The sequence below is a fragment of the Strigops habroptila genome, chromosome 1, assembly GCF_004027225.2.
Source record: "Strigops habroptila isolate Jane chromosome 1, bStrHab1.2.pri, whole genome shotgun sequence".
NCBI lineage: Eukaryota > Metazoa > Chordata > Aves > Psittaciformes > Psittacidae > Strigops > Strigops habroptila.
This window is the reverse complement of record NC_044277.2, coordinates 148,634,725-148,651,946: the sequence shown is the minus strand read 5'-3', so window position 1 is coordinate 148,651,946 and position 17,222 is coordinate 148,634,725. Positions and strand designations below refer to the sequence as shown.

The following is a 17,222-nucleotide window of genomic DNA, read 5'->3' as shown; positions in this document are numbered from 1 at the left end:
AAAAGGATTTATCCTCATTCAGAGGTTTTACAGACTTAGGCGTTTCTGTATAAAGTCCTACACTCGACCAGCATTGCATTACAAGATTGGTTCGGCCATGTGATTTATTCCAAGCTTCCCTCCAAGTTGTGTTAAAGTCTTCCTTATCTCTTTAATATTAAGGGTGCAAGTCAGTGCTTTACCAAATTAGGTGTCCAGTGTGGTTCTTGAGAGGTTATTTACCCTCTATGGCAGGTTAGACTGACGTTAGATGGGGCTCTTTTAACACTTATTTTTTCCAGGTTGGACACTGGGCATCCCCCCAGCCATATCAATTTGATAAAACCACGGGTTTAGCTCAACAGACATAAAGGAGTTAATTTTTTAATGTTCTAAAATAATCTTACACAGAAAATGTTGCTCAGAATTAGTAACATGTTTTCATTCTTTCAGGTTCTTTGGCCTAGTAGACCGAGAGATATCAAGAGTAGTAATCTGTGAGACTGCTAAATAATGTTGTCTCAGTGTGCCCTTTTGTTAACTAAACTATCTAATTTACAGCTTAATTCAAAGTATACAAAGGCTATATCTTGTACTACATTTGGGATATCTTATTCTAATGGTTCAGTAACAATTCATTTACATTTATGTCACATCCATACTAACAGCATCATCACAGCCAGGTATATGAAGGCCTTGAGCTCACAGTTGTTTTATCAACAATCTTTGCTACCAAGATGACTCAATTTCAGTCTTTGTGAAATGAACAGATTAACACATCACAAGGATTTATTTATTACCTTCTTACTTAATCAATACAACAGCAAAACAAAAGTTGTTGTCTCTCTCAAAGTAAAATTATTGCTATTCCTGTTTCTGTTATGCTAGCTAATAAAATGTAAATCAAGGCAGGCCTTCCAGAGGCACCAGAAGGATCTGAGATTCCTTTCTGCTTGCACTACTATCACAGCAATAACCTCTATATTGTCATGAGTCCTTTGAGCTCATATAGACTTCTCCTTTTCAATATCTATATTTTGGTTTACTGTTGCCTTCAGTGTCATTACTTAGAAGTTAAGTTTCCAAATTATGGTTGATTTAATTGCAGTTAAGAGGGAAAAAAAAAAATGTAAGCCCATTAGTCTGACCGGAGACCATCGCATTAGGGGGTGCACTACCACAAAGCCGTTGTGCCCTAAACAGTTTGTCATCCTAATAATGTGAGAAGAGCTATGCCTTCTACCAGAGCAGTTTTAAAAAGAATAAGTTACTAGAATGGGAGAGAAAAATCTCAAAGTAAGCCAAATCCCAAGAAATGCTGAACAACATCAGTCTGTTTCAGCAGACTTGTATGGCTTGCTGTACTGCCCAGGCACTCCAGTGAGGCTCTGTGGTAACATGAACTGTGCAGAAACGGTTTCTTTGGTAACAAAGTGCTTTATTCTTTCTGTAGCTTTATTGAGTATTTGGTTGGAAAAATCTAACTGTTTTCAGGGGAAGTTTTGCCTGAGAAAAGATAAAAATGTCAAGCAAAGACAAAAGTATAAACTGATGCTTCAAGGCAAAAGGAGATGGCTAACTTCTTGAGAATAGAAATAGCTGAGAGTTTGCTTTAAATCAGTAGGTTTGTTTTCTAAGTGTTTGCTTCTTTGAAGACTGGAAATTGATCCTGTGAAAGGTTAGTTCAGATTAGTAAGTTCTCAAGATAACTTCCTGTGATTAGCCTTTTATTTGTTTGTATGATGACTGTATTATTATAGCTTTGGTGATTTAAAATACCGAGAGAAATCTCATAAGCCTGATCTAGCTAGAAAAAATACTGTCTTTAAGGAAAGCTATGCAATCACTTAGCATTTACTTTCCAACATGAGTTCTCTGCTGTTACCAGTGAATGTCACACTTCTGATAAGGCAGCTGAAAGTGTCAGAGCTCTCATACATGAAGCACAGAAAGAAGAAATGTGCTAAGCTTCCCAAGATGTACCAGCCACCTCACTGAAGGCTCATGGTTTAGCAGCAGTGTAACGCATTCTCTGAAAGCCCTTGAAACTGTTCTGTTGACTGGTATATTTAGAAAGTGTTGTCATGAGGTTTGCATGATATGCCTGCTAGCTATATGTTGCATCAGATAACTTTTTTCAAGCTTTAATATTTCACCTATCTCATGTGTTTGCATACTCTTTCTTTACATGTGTTCTTGTGCAACAAATGGCCAGAAGATCTGAATACTTCGCAAGCATTCAGGCATTTATCCTCATCACACCTCTCTGAGAAATGTTAGTTATTTTTGTGTGGCTTTCAGACCAGGCATTCAGGTAACATCAGTTGTCAATTTATAGAAGTCAGAGTATGAATCACAACTGAAGATGGCATTAGGTCTGTTAAGGGCCACTTTGACAATAGTAGTTACCAAGAAATGCTTGATCAGAATGCAGGTATATAATACACTTTATCTTCAAACCATTTTTTGCAATCCTGGTGACTGTCACAGGAATTCTAGTCACTAAATCTTGTTTAATGTTGCTATAAACCTGCCTCTTCTTCTGCCTTCCCCACTCAAGCTAACTTGCCCAGGTGTATTCCTTACAAACTGGAGTTTCTAATCACTCGACTTCTTACCATCAGAGCTTGCGCAAAGGTGAGGTGACTTCGCGCCATCTCCGGTGCACCTACAGAGTACTGCAGTGCTCTAGATTAACAGTTTTAAAAGCCTCAGAAGGCTTTGAATTCAACTGCTCCATTATCCTATATAACACAGGCCACCTTGCTCCATGGTGTGGAGCTTTGTGTGAGTTTGGTTCACACATATCTCACAGAGACATGAAGTCTGGATCTGAGGATACCAAGAGATGGTACTTTGCTCCGGTGGTTAATCGCTTGCAGTGATAAAACCTCCCCCTCCCCGTGTTAAGCCGTTCACGTTAGCTGTTGAGAAGAGGTTATATACATCTAACAGTTTAACAACGTCAGGCTATCTCTTATGAAAAACAACAGGAGGAATTCAGATGGAAACACAGCAACCACAGACTCTTTCACTGCTGCGGATTTCGGTAATCTTAAGTACATGCACCATCAAGAGATGAGGTGGACCCAGTCTTCCTGAGGCACATTTATAAACTGCACAAAATAGCCTGTGTAGGGAAGTTCCTCCACAGCTGTTGGCAAAAGGTTCTTATTCCTTGTGGAGAACAGGTTCTGACTTCTTTAGCTTACTACTGGCAGATTGATAACCAGACTAAATGTATTTAATTTAGAGAACAGACTGCTCCAGTCTCTAGTTCCTGCTCTGATTTTCCATCCTCTGCTGTCATGCTCCTGTATGGGCATAGATCTGGACCAGTACCACACTGTGTCTGTAGGGAACCGAAATACCATCTTTACAATAGATTTGCTGATCATTACCTTCAGAGAGAATCTTCTTGCTGAGCATGATCAAATGTGACTCGCAAACCCAAATCATACCTCTCCCCAGACACTTTGAAAGCTTAGTCACTTATATTGAGGCTAAATCAAACATGGTAAAACACAGATGTGTTCTAGCTGTGTCTGCTGTAGTTGATATTCCCACCTGGTTGCATGTTTTGCCAATAAATATACGCTAGTTTCCAGATTGCCACAAAAATAGTCTCCATCACTGTCCAGTCATCAGTGCCTTGAAGTCTGTGATGCTGCATGGAAAATGGGTTTGCAGAATGATCCTTTACAAGGCAGACGGGGAAGTCTATGGCTCACCTTGGAGATAGAGGCTACGTGCATCCAAGTGATCTAGAACAACGGTTCCTTAGGTCTCATCAAGACACCCTGAGATCAGCATATAAGGAAGGGAAACCCTGAAATTGGAGCAAATTCATAATTCACTTGGGGGCATCAGCATGTAGAGGTTAGGATAAGCCATTTTTCTACACTGAAGTGTGCCTAGCTGGATCAGCATGCATGTGCTTACAATTACTGAAAGGCTACAGCAGTGAAAGAGTCTGTGGTTGCTGTGTCTCTGCCTAAATTCCTTCCTTCTGTTGTTTTCCATGAGAGATGGCCTGATGTTATAGAACTGTTAGGTGTATATAACCTCTTTCATGCTAAAGTGTGATTTATGAGTAAGTGGCAAGCTGACATATGGTATATTAATAACTTTTTAAAGAGATTGGATGAAAATACACCTTTGCAAAGCATAAATGAGTTATATTGGTAACCTTTCCTCTTATGCCTCCAAGAACTACTCTGTAAAACTACAGTGTACAGCAAGGCACGTTCTGAATTCGTTGGTTTCAGCAAAGATTTAAATTCAGCTAATCTCAAACCATTACTTAAGTATTTAGTATCTTCAGAGCCTTTTACTGAAGGTGGTACAGCTAAGAGAGAAATATTTTTGTTTGGGGAAGTAAAATAGCTGGGATTCTTCTGTTGGGATGTTACACAGCAGTGGTAAGAGAGTACCCGAGCCTTTGGTTACAGGCTACAGCATCTATAGGTTCCACTTCACATTAAATGGATGACTTCGGGGTATCTGCAGATGCCCATCTAGCTTCATTCAGAGCTTTTGTGGTTCTTGGTGCTCTGTTTTCCATGGTGCTGAGAATTTGTAGTGAGATATGTAAGTACAACTGGGATATTTTTCCTTGAGAAAGCCCTTTCTGCTATCCCTATGTGTGCTTTAGACATTAAAAATGGAAGTTTCTAACTGCCAGTTGTACAAAATCTGTTGTATTATGCAACTAAAGCAAGAAAATGACACAAAATTTCCTGTTGTGTGCTTAGCTAATTTATTTTTTTCTCATCCAAATACAAGAATTAGACTACTAAGTAAGGATAGGAGTATCTTCACTTTCATGGCTGTCCTTAATTCCCATAACTGGAAAGAGGCTGGTAGGTCATCATAATATGTATGTTCTTTATGATACATAATATATAAGTGTACATAATTGAGTGCTAGGTATTTTTTTCTGTCTCAATAGCCCATTTCTTTGCACAGTGGTACCCAAAGATAGTGCGGTCGTTCTTTGAAGGGAAAAAAGAGAAATCAGAAACATATCTGGCAATAAATATTTCAGTTTCAGATTCATTTGAGGAAACATCAGAGAGAAAGAAAATAAGATCCCAGAGGTCTTTCTCTGCTCTCATATGTTAGCAGCCTGACACTATTACACTGCTGGGTCTTGTCATTCATACTGCCTTTGCAATTTTTAGTTTCTATTTCTGGAATTCATTTCTAACAGTATAACTTCCAAAGCAAAAGAGTTTGCCATATAGGATTTCAGCAGGGCTGATAGATGAGATACATGCTGGTTACACAGAGATTATACACTCAGAGAAAAAAAATCAGCGTTATCAGTTGGAACCAGATAATTTTCTTAATGGAAGAGTGTTTCTAGGACCGTGGCAGTACATACTGTCAGCAAAGTACTTTGAAGTAGGCTATTAGTAGTGATATCCTCTATTTTTTGTTAATTGTTAGAGAATGTCACAACAATGAGATTCTTAAAATGCAATCTGGTTCAGGACCATCTGTCCAACAGCTTTTGAATATGCGCAACATGAATTCTGTGCTGCAATAGATGATTAAAACCAGCCAGAACAAAACTGAACCGTTTTGTTGTGTTGGCTATTATCATATGTTAAGGAAGCAAAATACAACTGGGTGAACCTTATCCCTTTTCTTGATGCAGCTGTTTTCTGGGAAAAAAAAAATACTGATGTTGGTGTGGAATGTGTATGATTTTTAGATTCATCCAGAATATCTGCCTGGAGGGTTTTACATGGCCTCCCACAATCTGCCAGAATAATTGGGGTTTGAATCAGAAGACAATTAAAAACTGTGAAAATTAATGCTTTCAAGACCTGCCTAAAAGAAAAAAATATGTGTTTAAATTGAATGTTTATGTAATATATCTAGGCAGTTTTGGAAACTATCTTACACTCTGTATCTCTTCAGTAAAGCAAGAGAATGTAGTTCAGTGCGTATAGCCCTATGTGAAATAAAGCTTTAAACAGAGGAGAAGAATCTCCATGCAGAAAGTGATGGAAAATAAACTGAACTCGCTAATAGGAATAAGTGCTTATATTTTCCAAGGAAAATGCATCTGGAAAAAGAGAAGGTCAGAGGCTTTTGTTTCTAGCTGTTGTGCCAAAATTAATGATGTACCAGTAGATTGGTTTGTGTTTCATTGGCTTCCCAGGGACAGATCGTAATGGACTTTATGTCTGTCTTCAGAACACTATGAGTAAATTCTGAAATCAGTGCCTGGGGATTTTTTGTCTCCACAACTTCTGTTCCTTGGGAGTTCTGCAGCTAGAAAGCCCTGCTTAGAATCTGAACATTACATACAAGAGTTTTCCTAAGTTACTACCGGTAAAGTTAACCCATGCAGGGAAGGAAATGCTTTAAAGTGGGAAAAATGTAAGATTACTTCTCATGTAGAAAAAAAGTGGTCCAAAAGCTAAGATTCATAGAAAGATAAAATAGATACCTAGGACAAGTGACATCTTGAGTACCGAATGCCACATCTGTGTGATTAAATGAATGGATCTCTTTTTTAGAGGAGTCCTGCCACTCAAGTCAGGCTGAGCAAGTGCTTAGCTCCTTAGCAAAATCAGCAGATCACTTAATATAAGTGGCATAAATCCTGATTTAGAAGCCAGCTCATGCTGCAAAATCAGGTTGTAAAACTTGCAATTTCATTCTATAATCATTTGGAAATCCTAAATCAGAAGGCCATCGTGGTTTGGCTTTATGTTACCTCACAAGAAACAGTGAGGTTTTTCATATTCCTGCCATATTACTGGAATTCCTTACCAGTTTCCATATGCTTTTTCTCCCATCCCAGAGGGCTACCTGGAATGTGAAAAATAATCAGGTTGTTTACTTTCTTTCAGATTTCCAGGCTTTTGGTCTGAAGAAAGGAATGTTCTTCAATCCAGACCCTTATCTGAAGATTTCCATCCAGCCAGGAAAACATAGCATCTTCCCAGCGCTTCCTCACCATGGGCAGGAGAAGAGATCTAAGATCATGTGTAATACTGTTAACCCAGTCTGGCAAGGAGAGGTAAGCAGTTTGAAGGTTGAGCTGATTCTTCTTACAACAAGAAATGACCCTAGCAGTATCCCTCTAGCTTTCTTTAGGGTTTATTTTAATTCCTTTCTTGGCTAAATAGTTGTTGACCCAACTGTGCTTGATGTATTTCATGACTTCTTGTCTTAACGCAAAAGGCTTACTTAGCTACAAAGATGATTGATACGTTAAACCTTTCAGTTATAGGTTGTCCTTTATGGCTGTAATTTATGAAGTTGTTAATTATTGAAGGCAGGCATAAAGCAGAATTGAAAAATACACTCGGATAGCACGAAAGGCTGCTGCTAGATTGGCATGGTGTTCTTACACAGAGAGAAGACAGTATGTAAAGCAGAACAAGTATAGCAAGCAAATAAAAAGAATCTATGTGATTGAAAAGTGTCAGTGGCAATATAAATTAAAGGCACCTTTGGCACATTTGCCCATCACCTTGAAGAAATACTCTCTAGTTTGCTGCTTCTTGTTGGAAGGGCTTAGGAGGTATTAATGAGATCTGAGAGTTCAATTGCTGCCTGCTGTTTTTAAATTACACACAAAATGGCAACAGGCAGCAAAGGATAAGGAATCACTTTGGAATTAAAGGAGCCTGACATAATGGGTGTGATTTACTGGCGTTCTCTGTCAGACCAACATCTTCACTGCAGGAAAGAGTAAAAAGTAAATAAATAGACTAAAGAGAATTATTCAAATTAAAATGCAAATTGTAAAGTGGTTTAGGGATAATTAGGTCAAGCTGTATAGGCATGGCACTGTGAGTGGGAGGAAAAAAAGACAGCAGAAATGTCACTGAATTCTCTACCTGGAGGAGGATGTTCAAGAAGCTAGGTACCTCATCATGTTAGGTGACAGGTGAGCCCACGGGGGAGTTTATATGGTGGGGGGTAGAACTTTGAAAGTCTGAGAAAAACGCCTTCTAACAGGACTTAATTAAGCGGAAGGCCCTGTCGTGAGGCATCCACCAAGCTGTAACTACTCTGTGGCTCCAAGCATCAGAAGTATCTGGCTGAGGAATCCCAGGCCAAGCTGAGGAGCTGGAACTGACATGGAAGATCAGGGAGTTGGCAGAGATCTTTCAGTGAAGTGCGTAAGACAGGCCTAGAGGCGGCTAGGCATGGAGGGGAAAATGGGCTGTATGTGTGTGTCATGCTCAGTATGGGTGATTGCAGGAACTGGAAGCAAGTGTGGATGCCAGGAGTTGACACACAGAGGAGGGGACAGGCTATGAATGTGAACCCACCATTCTGTATCAGCCAGAGTTAACTGCTGAGGTGGCACACAGGCTCTCCTTATCCAAAGAGTGATGGAGGCTGAAAACAGGGGTTTTAGAACCGCACAATGGAGTCAGAAGTCTTCTCTCAACAAAGACAACCACCAGCCAGTATAATTTGTACTCATTTCAAGGTCCTTTTGCACTGCTGGAAGATAAAATAACCAAAGAGTAAGAATATGGCCCTGATAAAATGTCAAGGGTGTCTTCTCCTCAGGCCATGTGAGATGGCTGAGTTCGTGGGCTGACATTTCTTTTCCAGTAGAGCTCAGCAGCAAGAAAAGGAGAAACAATGAAATGGCCTAATTATGGACATTGCAAAGCAGAAGAGCACAGCTGGCTTCCAGCTTCTCTCTTTACCCCCCTGGTTTTCCTGGTTGCACGCAAGCACGCTGCTTCTCCCTTTCTCTTGTCAGCCTCTTAGTGGCTAAGGAGTCTAACAGAGCCAACATGTTCCCTTCTGCATTCTCTTCAGTTAATATTGAGATGTTTAACTGCATGCATTTGTGTTGCAGTCTATGCACATCAGCTACTCTGAAGTCTTTGTTGCTGAAAACCCACCCTGGTTTCTACTGCACAGAACACCTTAGGTCTGATTTTGTTCAACTTTGTCCCTTTGTGGGACAAGGGGAGAAGGAAGACTGCAAGCTGTTGCTGAATCATAGTGGTAGCTTTTCTTCTGTCCACCCTTTTCACTGATGGAAGTGAATATATGAAGTGAAAAATACTGAGGAATCATTGCTGTTCCATTAAGTGGATCAGTTACTAGTTGTTTTCCTCAAGAAGTATTTTAGGCAATATATTATTTCAGAAGGGTGATTCTTTCCTAAGGTTCTCTGTCACTGCATGTAAATAGAAGGCGGGGAGGGATGTTGGGGTTTTTTGGGGGGGGGGGGGTGGTTTTGGTTGGGGTTTTTGTTTGTTTCTCAATTGAATTACATTCTTAATCTATTTTGGCTGCTAAACTTGAAAAAAGAATCTGGAATAGGGAAATAAAACTATTGAAATAACCATGATACCTCAGGCAGTTTTTCATCTGCCTCATGTAATGTTGATGATCATGATTTCACAGGCCTCTCAAATACCATTCAGCAGAAGTTATCCTGACTTAAAGCTATTCTTCCATTGCTCTGTTTTGCAATACTTTTGTACAAGAGAACATAAAGAAATGGAAATTTCTCACTGATTTGAGAAGTAACATGTGACATCAGCAACTTATGTACTGTTAAATGGAGTGAGTGAGTTCCTGGAAAGCACATGGCACTGCATAGCTAGACTGTAAACCCTTAGGTTAAGCAGACATTGTGCTGGCAGTCCAAACAGTATCAAGAGCATACTGGGCGAGTTGTTCTGTCATGCTGATTTGAGTTAAAATGCAAAGGAAGTGCCCACTTCCCAAATCTTCTGTCCATCTAGTAGAATTGAGAAGGGTGAATGTTGATCATCTCTTCTAACATTGATATTAAAAAAATAATGACACTATCCCATTTTGATTCATATTGAGACAATGTGTCTGCTGTCACATTCTGTGGAAGAAGCTCTTTTTAAGAAGATTAATTTGTCAGCAAGCAATAAAGTGACAGATAGTTCAGGCAAGCAATAGAGATCACTGGGGACCATAAGCAACCAAGCAAAGTGGTTTAAAAAGTAGTTCACATACCTCCAGCTGGTTAGGAAATTCTCTATATGGTTTTGCAGATAAAGTACTTCAGGCCTCTGGACTTTCATTAGACATTAACTGTGACACTTCGCTCTAACTGCTTCTTCAGTTTCTGTTCATTTACTAGTGAGTGGATTGAGAGTTTCAAGGAATGACCAGCGAGATGACTATAAAATAGGCTGTCACAACCATCCAGCATAGTTAAAGCAGTTAGGAAGTGTCATCTGTTAAATGATGCATTGAATTTCTACTCAAATAATTCTAGCTCTGGAAGAGTCGATTGCATTAAAGTGGGAGCCCAGTACTAGGATAAAACCGATCTCAACTCCCTGCAGTTTCACTGTGTGTTTCCTTGCCTCAGTCTTTGCAAATCCTGTTAAATTATAGCTGATGCACAAAAATAGTGCTGCTTATCGCTCTGAAGATAGCTGCGTTTCACTGGTGAATTAATTGATGTGTATAAGCAGAGGTGTTCAGTACTCTGTTGCAAGAGCACTTGACAAATAGTAGTTAATGTGTCAGATCTCATAAACAGAATTACAGTATTTTCACATGTGTAACTTGTACTCTCTGCACCTCAGATAACCCACAACCTTTCAGAAATACAGCACTTGAATAAATTCCCACATAACCTGTCTCTTCAGATTACCAGTACAAAAGCAGAAGAAGGAAGCAGTCAGGGGCTTGAATGCCCGAGGGAGTTAGTTTGGGGAGAGAGGGCTTCTCTAGTGCAGGCCAGCGTCAGTGATAGAAACACTGGGTTTGCATGTTGCCTGCAAGAATGGCAGCTGAGTGCTGGTTTGTAACTGCTTTTGTTGTGATGCAGATTTGTTGTGATGCAGATTGAAGTAAGTCAGGCATTCTGTGATAATGAACGCTGGACTGGTGCTTGATGGACCACCCAGCAGTACTGGGACTGAAAGATGCTGTGTTAAAATTACTAGATCATGTTATGTGGGGTTTATGCTAGCTCTCTGCTTCTCTTGAGGCCTTATGTTGGCTGATAGGATGGGTACTACCTGTTGTAGCACAAACCTACGGTGATACAAGCAGGGGATACTTCATCAAAGGTGAGTCTTTTCAGAACGGAATTAAACCATTATTATGCTTAAATATATTCGAATCAATGGTATGAATTTAACCTAAAGTAGGTTATATTTGATCTAATTTTGATCTAATATTCAGAGCACTAGATGCTGACAGTCCTGCTATGGCCTCACAGAACCATTGCATGATTTCCTCGGAAGTCTTAATGCGAAAAGGAACATCACACTGATTGAACTACTCATTTATTGTTTAACTAAGATATCTTTTTCTTCCTTTTACTACTAAATACAAAAGAATCAGCTGCAGAAATTGGAGGCCTTTACACCTGAGCATAAATCCAATATAGGTGCAGTGAAATCTAGAGCTTGAATTCAGTATAAATTTGCCAAAGGTGTCATTGGGACTGAGTGGACCCTTGTGTGTGGTAGCTTCACTGTATAACATTTCTGCACACATGGCCAGGTAAAGTGTAAAACATAGTTTGATTGCACAGAAAAGCTGTGATTTTATAGCTGCAGTTATTTTAATATCTGGTGATGATTGAGGTGTGAAAGCCCAAGACAACTTCAGTTTCTCCAGGAATTAGTTATGGTGTGAAAAAATTGTCTAGGTTTTTTGTTTAATATCTTATTCTTCTGAAATGCTTTTTAACTGCAACTTCTGCATAGGTTGCAGAAATTGCATAGGATGCAGACTATCCTAGTAGACTATCAGTCTTACTAACCTTGTATATTAGTGCTCATGAGAGTGCTCAAATATGCTCAGTCTATACTGAGCTAATAAAAGATGAAGAAAACCCCTAACTCTTTAAGCAGTGTTTGCACTTGATTTATCCAGAAGTTCTTTTCAATTTCTAATGTCTTAGGGCTGAAATTTGCCATTAATAGAGTAAGAGACATCTTCAAAACTATATAAGCCATCAGAGAGAATTCATAATGAGTGTTGTGCAATATGTGAAATAGACAGCAAAGACTTTTTATTCCTTGTTTTCAATACAAAGGACATCTGAGGGATTAGTGAATCTGAGGGAGCAATCTAGGAAGCCAGTTTGCTGAAGGCACTATCCAACTTTGGAGAAGTTTGGTAGAAAGGATTGAATCAGACTTTAATACAACACATATTGTGCATCCCTTTTACTGTAGGGAAAAAACAAACAAACATTGTGCCATGCATAAGGTGCTGCATTGGATCTGGCACCTTGCAGTCAATGCTGAATTCCATGATGCTCTCAGAGGACGCGTAGGCCTATCCCAACCGTGCTTGACACTTCTGACTCTGTGACATTTTGTATTGTCATAGAGGAACATTGTAGTAAGGTTAAGAAACTGGAATTCCCCATGATCTTATCCAGTTGTTCATACGAGTATTGCTGTATGGTGCAGAAGAAATATGTAGAGAAGGTTTTTGAATGGGGATGCAGATGGAGAGTGGTGAGTGCATTAAAAGTGTAATTGTTTCAATAAAGTATTTGAAACGAAAAGCCCACTAATGAAATATTCAGCTGAAAGACTAAATCCACATCCATCTTCATCCATCAAATGTAATTTACAGCCTTTTAAAATGTGCTTCTGCTTGTATCATCCCTGTGGCATGATGGATATCTCAAATAAATTTTCTTTTTAATTCTGTTGCTTATTCAGCTCCAAATCGAGAGCCTCGTTCTTCCTATCACCAATGTATTAATTTATCTACCTTTCAGCAGTTATTATACTGACTGTTGTTAAACAACTTGACTTGCACTTAACTTGTCTAATTGGTGCTAATGGGCATACTGTGTTCATTTCAACAACTTCCTTAATAGTGTTATTGAGAGCTGATCACAGTGATCTGTCCATATTCAGGGATGTAAATAATATTGGTAAAAATAAAGCACAGAAATTAATCATCATCATTAGCTGGTTTTCTATGAAAACTATTCTAAAGCCCTGGAAATGGTTCTGTTAGTAGATACAGATGTATTCTGCCAGGTCAGCACGACACATGCCTTCATTCTTTGCCGTATGTAAGTTGTGCATGAAACCCCCACAAGATCTGTTCACATTAAGAAAATTAATCATCTGCGTCTGTAAAACCATTGTTGGGTCTGGAAGTGAACAGACACTGAAAAGCAGATTCCTGTCTGAAACTCCTTCAGTGGTGGTTACTACAGCGTTCTCAGATCTTGCTTGAAGACGGCAGCAGTAGGGTAAAATCAGATTTACATTTAGGTCACTGAGTTGGTGTGAGACAATGAATGTGTCAGCAGGTTCTAGGTAGCTTTGATTCTGATTAGTGTCCCTGTGAGAGTGAAACTGTGGGAGGTGGCTGTGTAAAATCTGTGTAAATGAGAGGAGAATCCTAATAACTTGCTACCGACTAGAGCCAAAACTGATGATACACTGCTAGCCCAAGAAGACTTAGGATGTTGATATGGTTCTCTCCACTGTGTCACTCTTGCTCTTCCCTCTCCCTCCCTTCTCTTTATTTCTATAATTAAGTAGAAATAATTAATTATGGCTTGTTGTTTGCCTGAAAAATACCAAGTAAAGCTTTTCCTTTGGCAGGAGCATTTTAAGGCCGTGTCTGGTACAGATTCTTCAGTGTCTAGTGAGATGTACTATAATGATTCAGCTTTTCTCTTAGTGAGGAATTAATAGAGTCTGTCACCTGTTCTGCTACTCCTATCTTTTCATTAGGTGTGTATTAAATTCATTAGGTGTGGATTAAAGCAATTGTTGGATCTCCTGCCACTCTGACAAGTGGGACAGGCATTGACAAATGGCTAAAGTGGGGAAAGTAGAGAGATGCAATGACTTTGCTTCTAGATCAAGTCTATTTCCTAGCCATCATAATTCCAGAGGGGTGCAGGAACACCCTAAAAAGAAAATAATTGAAGAAGATACTGGGAAAATAATACAAATACTAACTTCTATAGATCATGGTTTGTAATGATTCAATGGGTCCATCTACAATACTATTTTCATTCCATTCAAGAGACCAATTTAAAGGCAAACTGCTCTCCCCACTAAAGACACCACTCAGCAGTCTTAAAGTGTGTGAACTGAATTACTCTCAGTAAAACTAAGCCAAGAGATGTGCTTCAGGAGTGCACCAGACACCTTTCAGATGATAAATGGGAGTTCAACCCAGGGCACCAGCCTAGAGTTGGTTCATAGGAAGACCCTTGCAACATGTCTGGATGTGGTAATCAGGTGCCCAGCACCAGCTGCTTTGCTCTCCAGATCCACTCACATTGTACCACAGGTCTTCCATTGCAGACATGGCCAATGTGTTCCAAGGATCAGGAAACATTAGTCTCCACAAGGCCTCCTTACCACTGCTCGTGGCACGTGCTGTTTTTATCCAGTATATCAGGGATGTTCTGTCATTCCTTGTGTTCAGACTTTCTGCATATAGCTTCCTTTTAGGAATCCACCTGACAGATAACCATTTCTTGTACAGTAATAATACATTTGTAGAAGAAAATAAAAAGGTCTTTCTCTCTGGAGCTCAGCACTCAGAGCTTCCCTGCACTCTCTTCCAAAGCCCCTAATTCTGGGGGTCTTCCAGGCTGGGATTCTTCCAGATCAGACACAGGGGCAGCTGGTTGACCACCTCATCCTTTCAGTGGTGCTCCTCCCTCTGGGGGTGTCCAAGATCTCCACTCATCTACATCTAACTTATAAAGAGGAGCCCTCTCATCCCTAGCTGGTAAGGATCAGACAGGGGGATACATCACATGGATGAGATGGCATCTGAGACTGTTCTGAGGGCCAGGCACCCTGTGAGAAACAGGTTGTTCCTAATCGTAATTTGTTGGCAGTTTTGTTGAGGCATTCTGCCATCTCTTCAGTGGAGTGTGCTGTGTCATGTATCATCTCAAGTTTTAAGAGTCGTTTAGTACCAAGCAGTAGTTGATGTGATATGCAGGGTAATGCACTGTGACTAATGCAGCATTGTAGGTAATTATCATTGTAGGTAATTACTGGTTTGGGCTAATCAGAGAATAGAGATTTAACTTACTGTTTATTAGCTGTTCATCTACTGCCTGCTGTAGATCATGCATAAATTTTGGATCCAGTTATACTTTGTAAGAGTTCCCCCCATTTTATATAATGCATTTTACTTGAATTTCACTTAGGGATCAAGTTCTAGCCATCACTTAAAATTTTTGTGGGTTGTTCTTCCCATGTGTCCTGTTTTCTGCTGTTATCCAAATAAATACAGAATCAGTCATTAGACAAAGTCTTTTCCTTGGGTGGGGCTTTAGCCATGAAACTATAGCTGTTTTGGTAGATGGCTTTGCAGATGTGTTGAAATCCATTACTTCCTTTGAGTGTTTTTGTATTCAAGTACAAATAAAGCCTCAGACAAAAGCACAAACCACATCCATGCAGCCATTGTCAAGTTTGGTGGAGCTCTGGGCAACCGGAGAGGCTAAAGCTTTTGAAACATCAGAATATGAAAGCTGCCAGAAATGACATGTTCACTTTGTTGTTTGAGAAGAAAAAGCCCATTTATGTAAACTTCAGTACAGCCTTCTACAGTTAGTCTCACTGTAAAGTTTAGTGTCTTTGGATTCCAGCAGGTTCCAGGAAGTTCTTGCCCAGTCTTGCAGAGTTTGCACTAATGGTGGTGATTCAAGGAACTTACGTTTTTATGGGGGAAAAAACCCCAAACCAATGAACAAGCCCCAAAAATGAGCTGTGGCCCCAGCGAAAATACACAGCTTACAGATTGCTGTCTTAGATTGGGAAGGAAAATGCATGGTAGCCAGTGCTAGCTGCAAAACATAAGAGAATCCAGCTTCAAGGAGTGACTGCCAGAAAAATTGGAAGAAGATATTTGAGCTCATTTGAGCTAAAGTTTTTTGTTCTTGTTTTTTTCTGCAACCATGAAGTGATACACTACTACTGTGTTACTTTAACTATATTGAAGACGACCATGAAACACAGGGTCCTTTCTCTTCCAGATAGGTAGGATAGTAAAGGCCAAGTCTTTGAACAATGTAAATGCAGCCAGTGTTTTATGGCTAAGGTACGGGGGCTGGCACTTGTCCAAACAGAAGGTGAAGGACGAGGAGGACACTCGGATTTGGTGGTGGTTTGCTTCCACATCCAAAGATGCCAATCCCATCTTTAAATATCACAAGAACCTGGGTGTTTTCAAAAGTGATGGGTGGTTTTGAAAACATGTTTAAAAGTTTCGGAGTTCTCAAACTGAGGTGTTCTGCCTGGATCCATCTTTCAAAGGGACAGAGGCCTGTGTGTTCTGCAAACAAGGATTCCTTTGGGCTTTTGAGTGTGGATGGCCTGAGCCTGCGGCATCCACAGTCAGGGATTGCCTTAGAACAATCTTGCCCATTAAGGATTACGCTACATGAGAGGAACAGCAGGAGCAAGTGCTTAGGTAACAAAAAACTGAATTATGTAAAATTATCACTATTTTACAAACTGTCCCCAAACCCATTTCACTGAGTTCACTTTTGATCTCAAGCTGCAGTTGTTTTCAAATGGCAAAACTTTTGAGCTCTACCACAGAGCGCTTCTGGTCTTAATGGCTTAATTTCATTTCCAAAATGCTGCTGGTTTATGCATCGGAACAGTCTCCCAGAAAAACCATTTAGGAACTGTGATCATTGGCAAGAGGCTGGTCCCAGGGCAGTCTCATGTATCCTCACATGCGGTGTGGTTGGCAGGTGATGAGCTCAGAACATGATTTGATTTTACAGATCGCATGGAATATCCTGGTGTTTGTACATCTGAGAGGCACAGCTGTTCAAGGGAAAAATGGCATTTCCTTTGGTTGACGCCAGAACACCTTGCTCCGTGCATCCATACTCACTGCTCAGGTGCTGATTATTACTCTGGAAAATGTCAGTGTGTTTCTCATGCAAGGAAAGAACCGTCAGGCTTGGTTCTACCTGATATTATGGAAGCAAACATACCTGTGGAGTCTGATTTGCTTCAGAGCTGTACAAGAAGACAAAATGCTAATAACATAGGAAGGTGCAGATCATTAACCTACGTTTTACTTTCCACTTATGAACAGTTCAGCCTTCACCGGTGTGTGTGCATGCTCTACCCCACAGAGACCTTTTTACAGTAGAGGTGTCAACAGCAGAATAATGGAGAATTCATTAAGTGGCAAATTGCTGTACGTTACAATACCCTCGTTCAGTTAAAAGTTAATTCCCTCTGGTTTCCTTGTAAGTGTCATGAAAT

At 40.0% G+C, this 17,222-nt stretch overlaps 1 protein-coding gene across 7 annotated transcripts in view; it reads left to right on the top strand.

Annotated features, from left to right (window-relative positions):
• HECW1 (HECT, C2 and WW domain containing E3 ubiquitin protein ligase 1) overlaps nucleotides 1-17,222 on the top strand; it is a 253,174-nt gene that overhangs the window by 154,785 nt on the left and 81,167 nt on the right. For all 7 annotated transcript variants that reach the window (XM_030505556.1, XM_030505377.1, XM_030505468.1 and 4 more), the window contains one exon: nucleotides 6,849-7,018. In XM_030505556.1, the coding sequence (XP_030361416.1) occupies nucleotides 6,849-7,018 (170 nt within the window). The remainder of the gene's footprint in view (nucleotides 1-6,848; nucleotides 7,019-17,222) is intronic.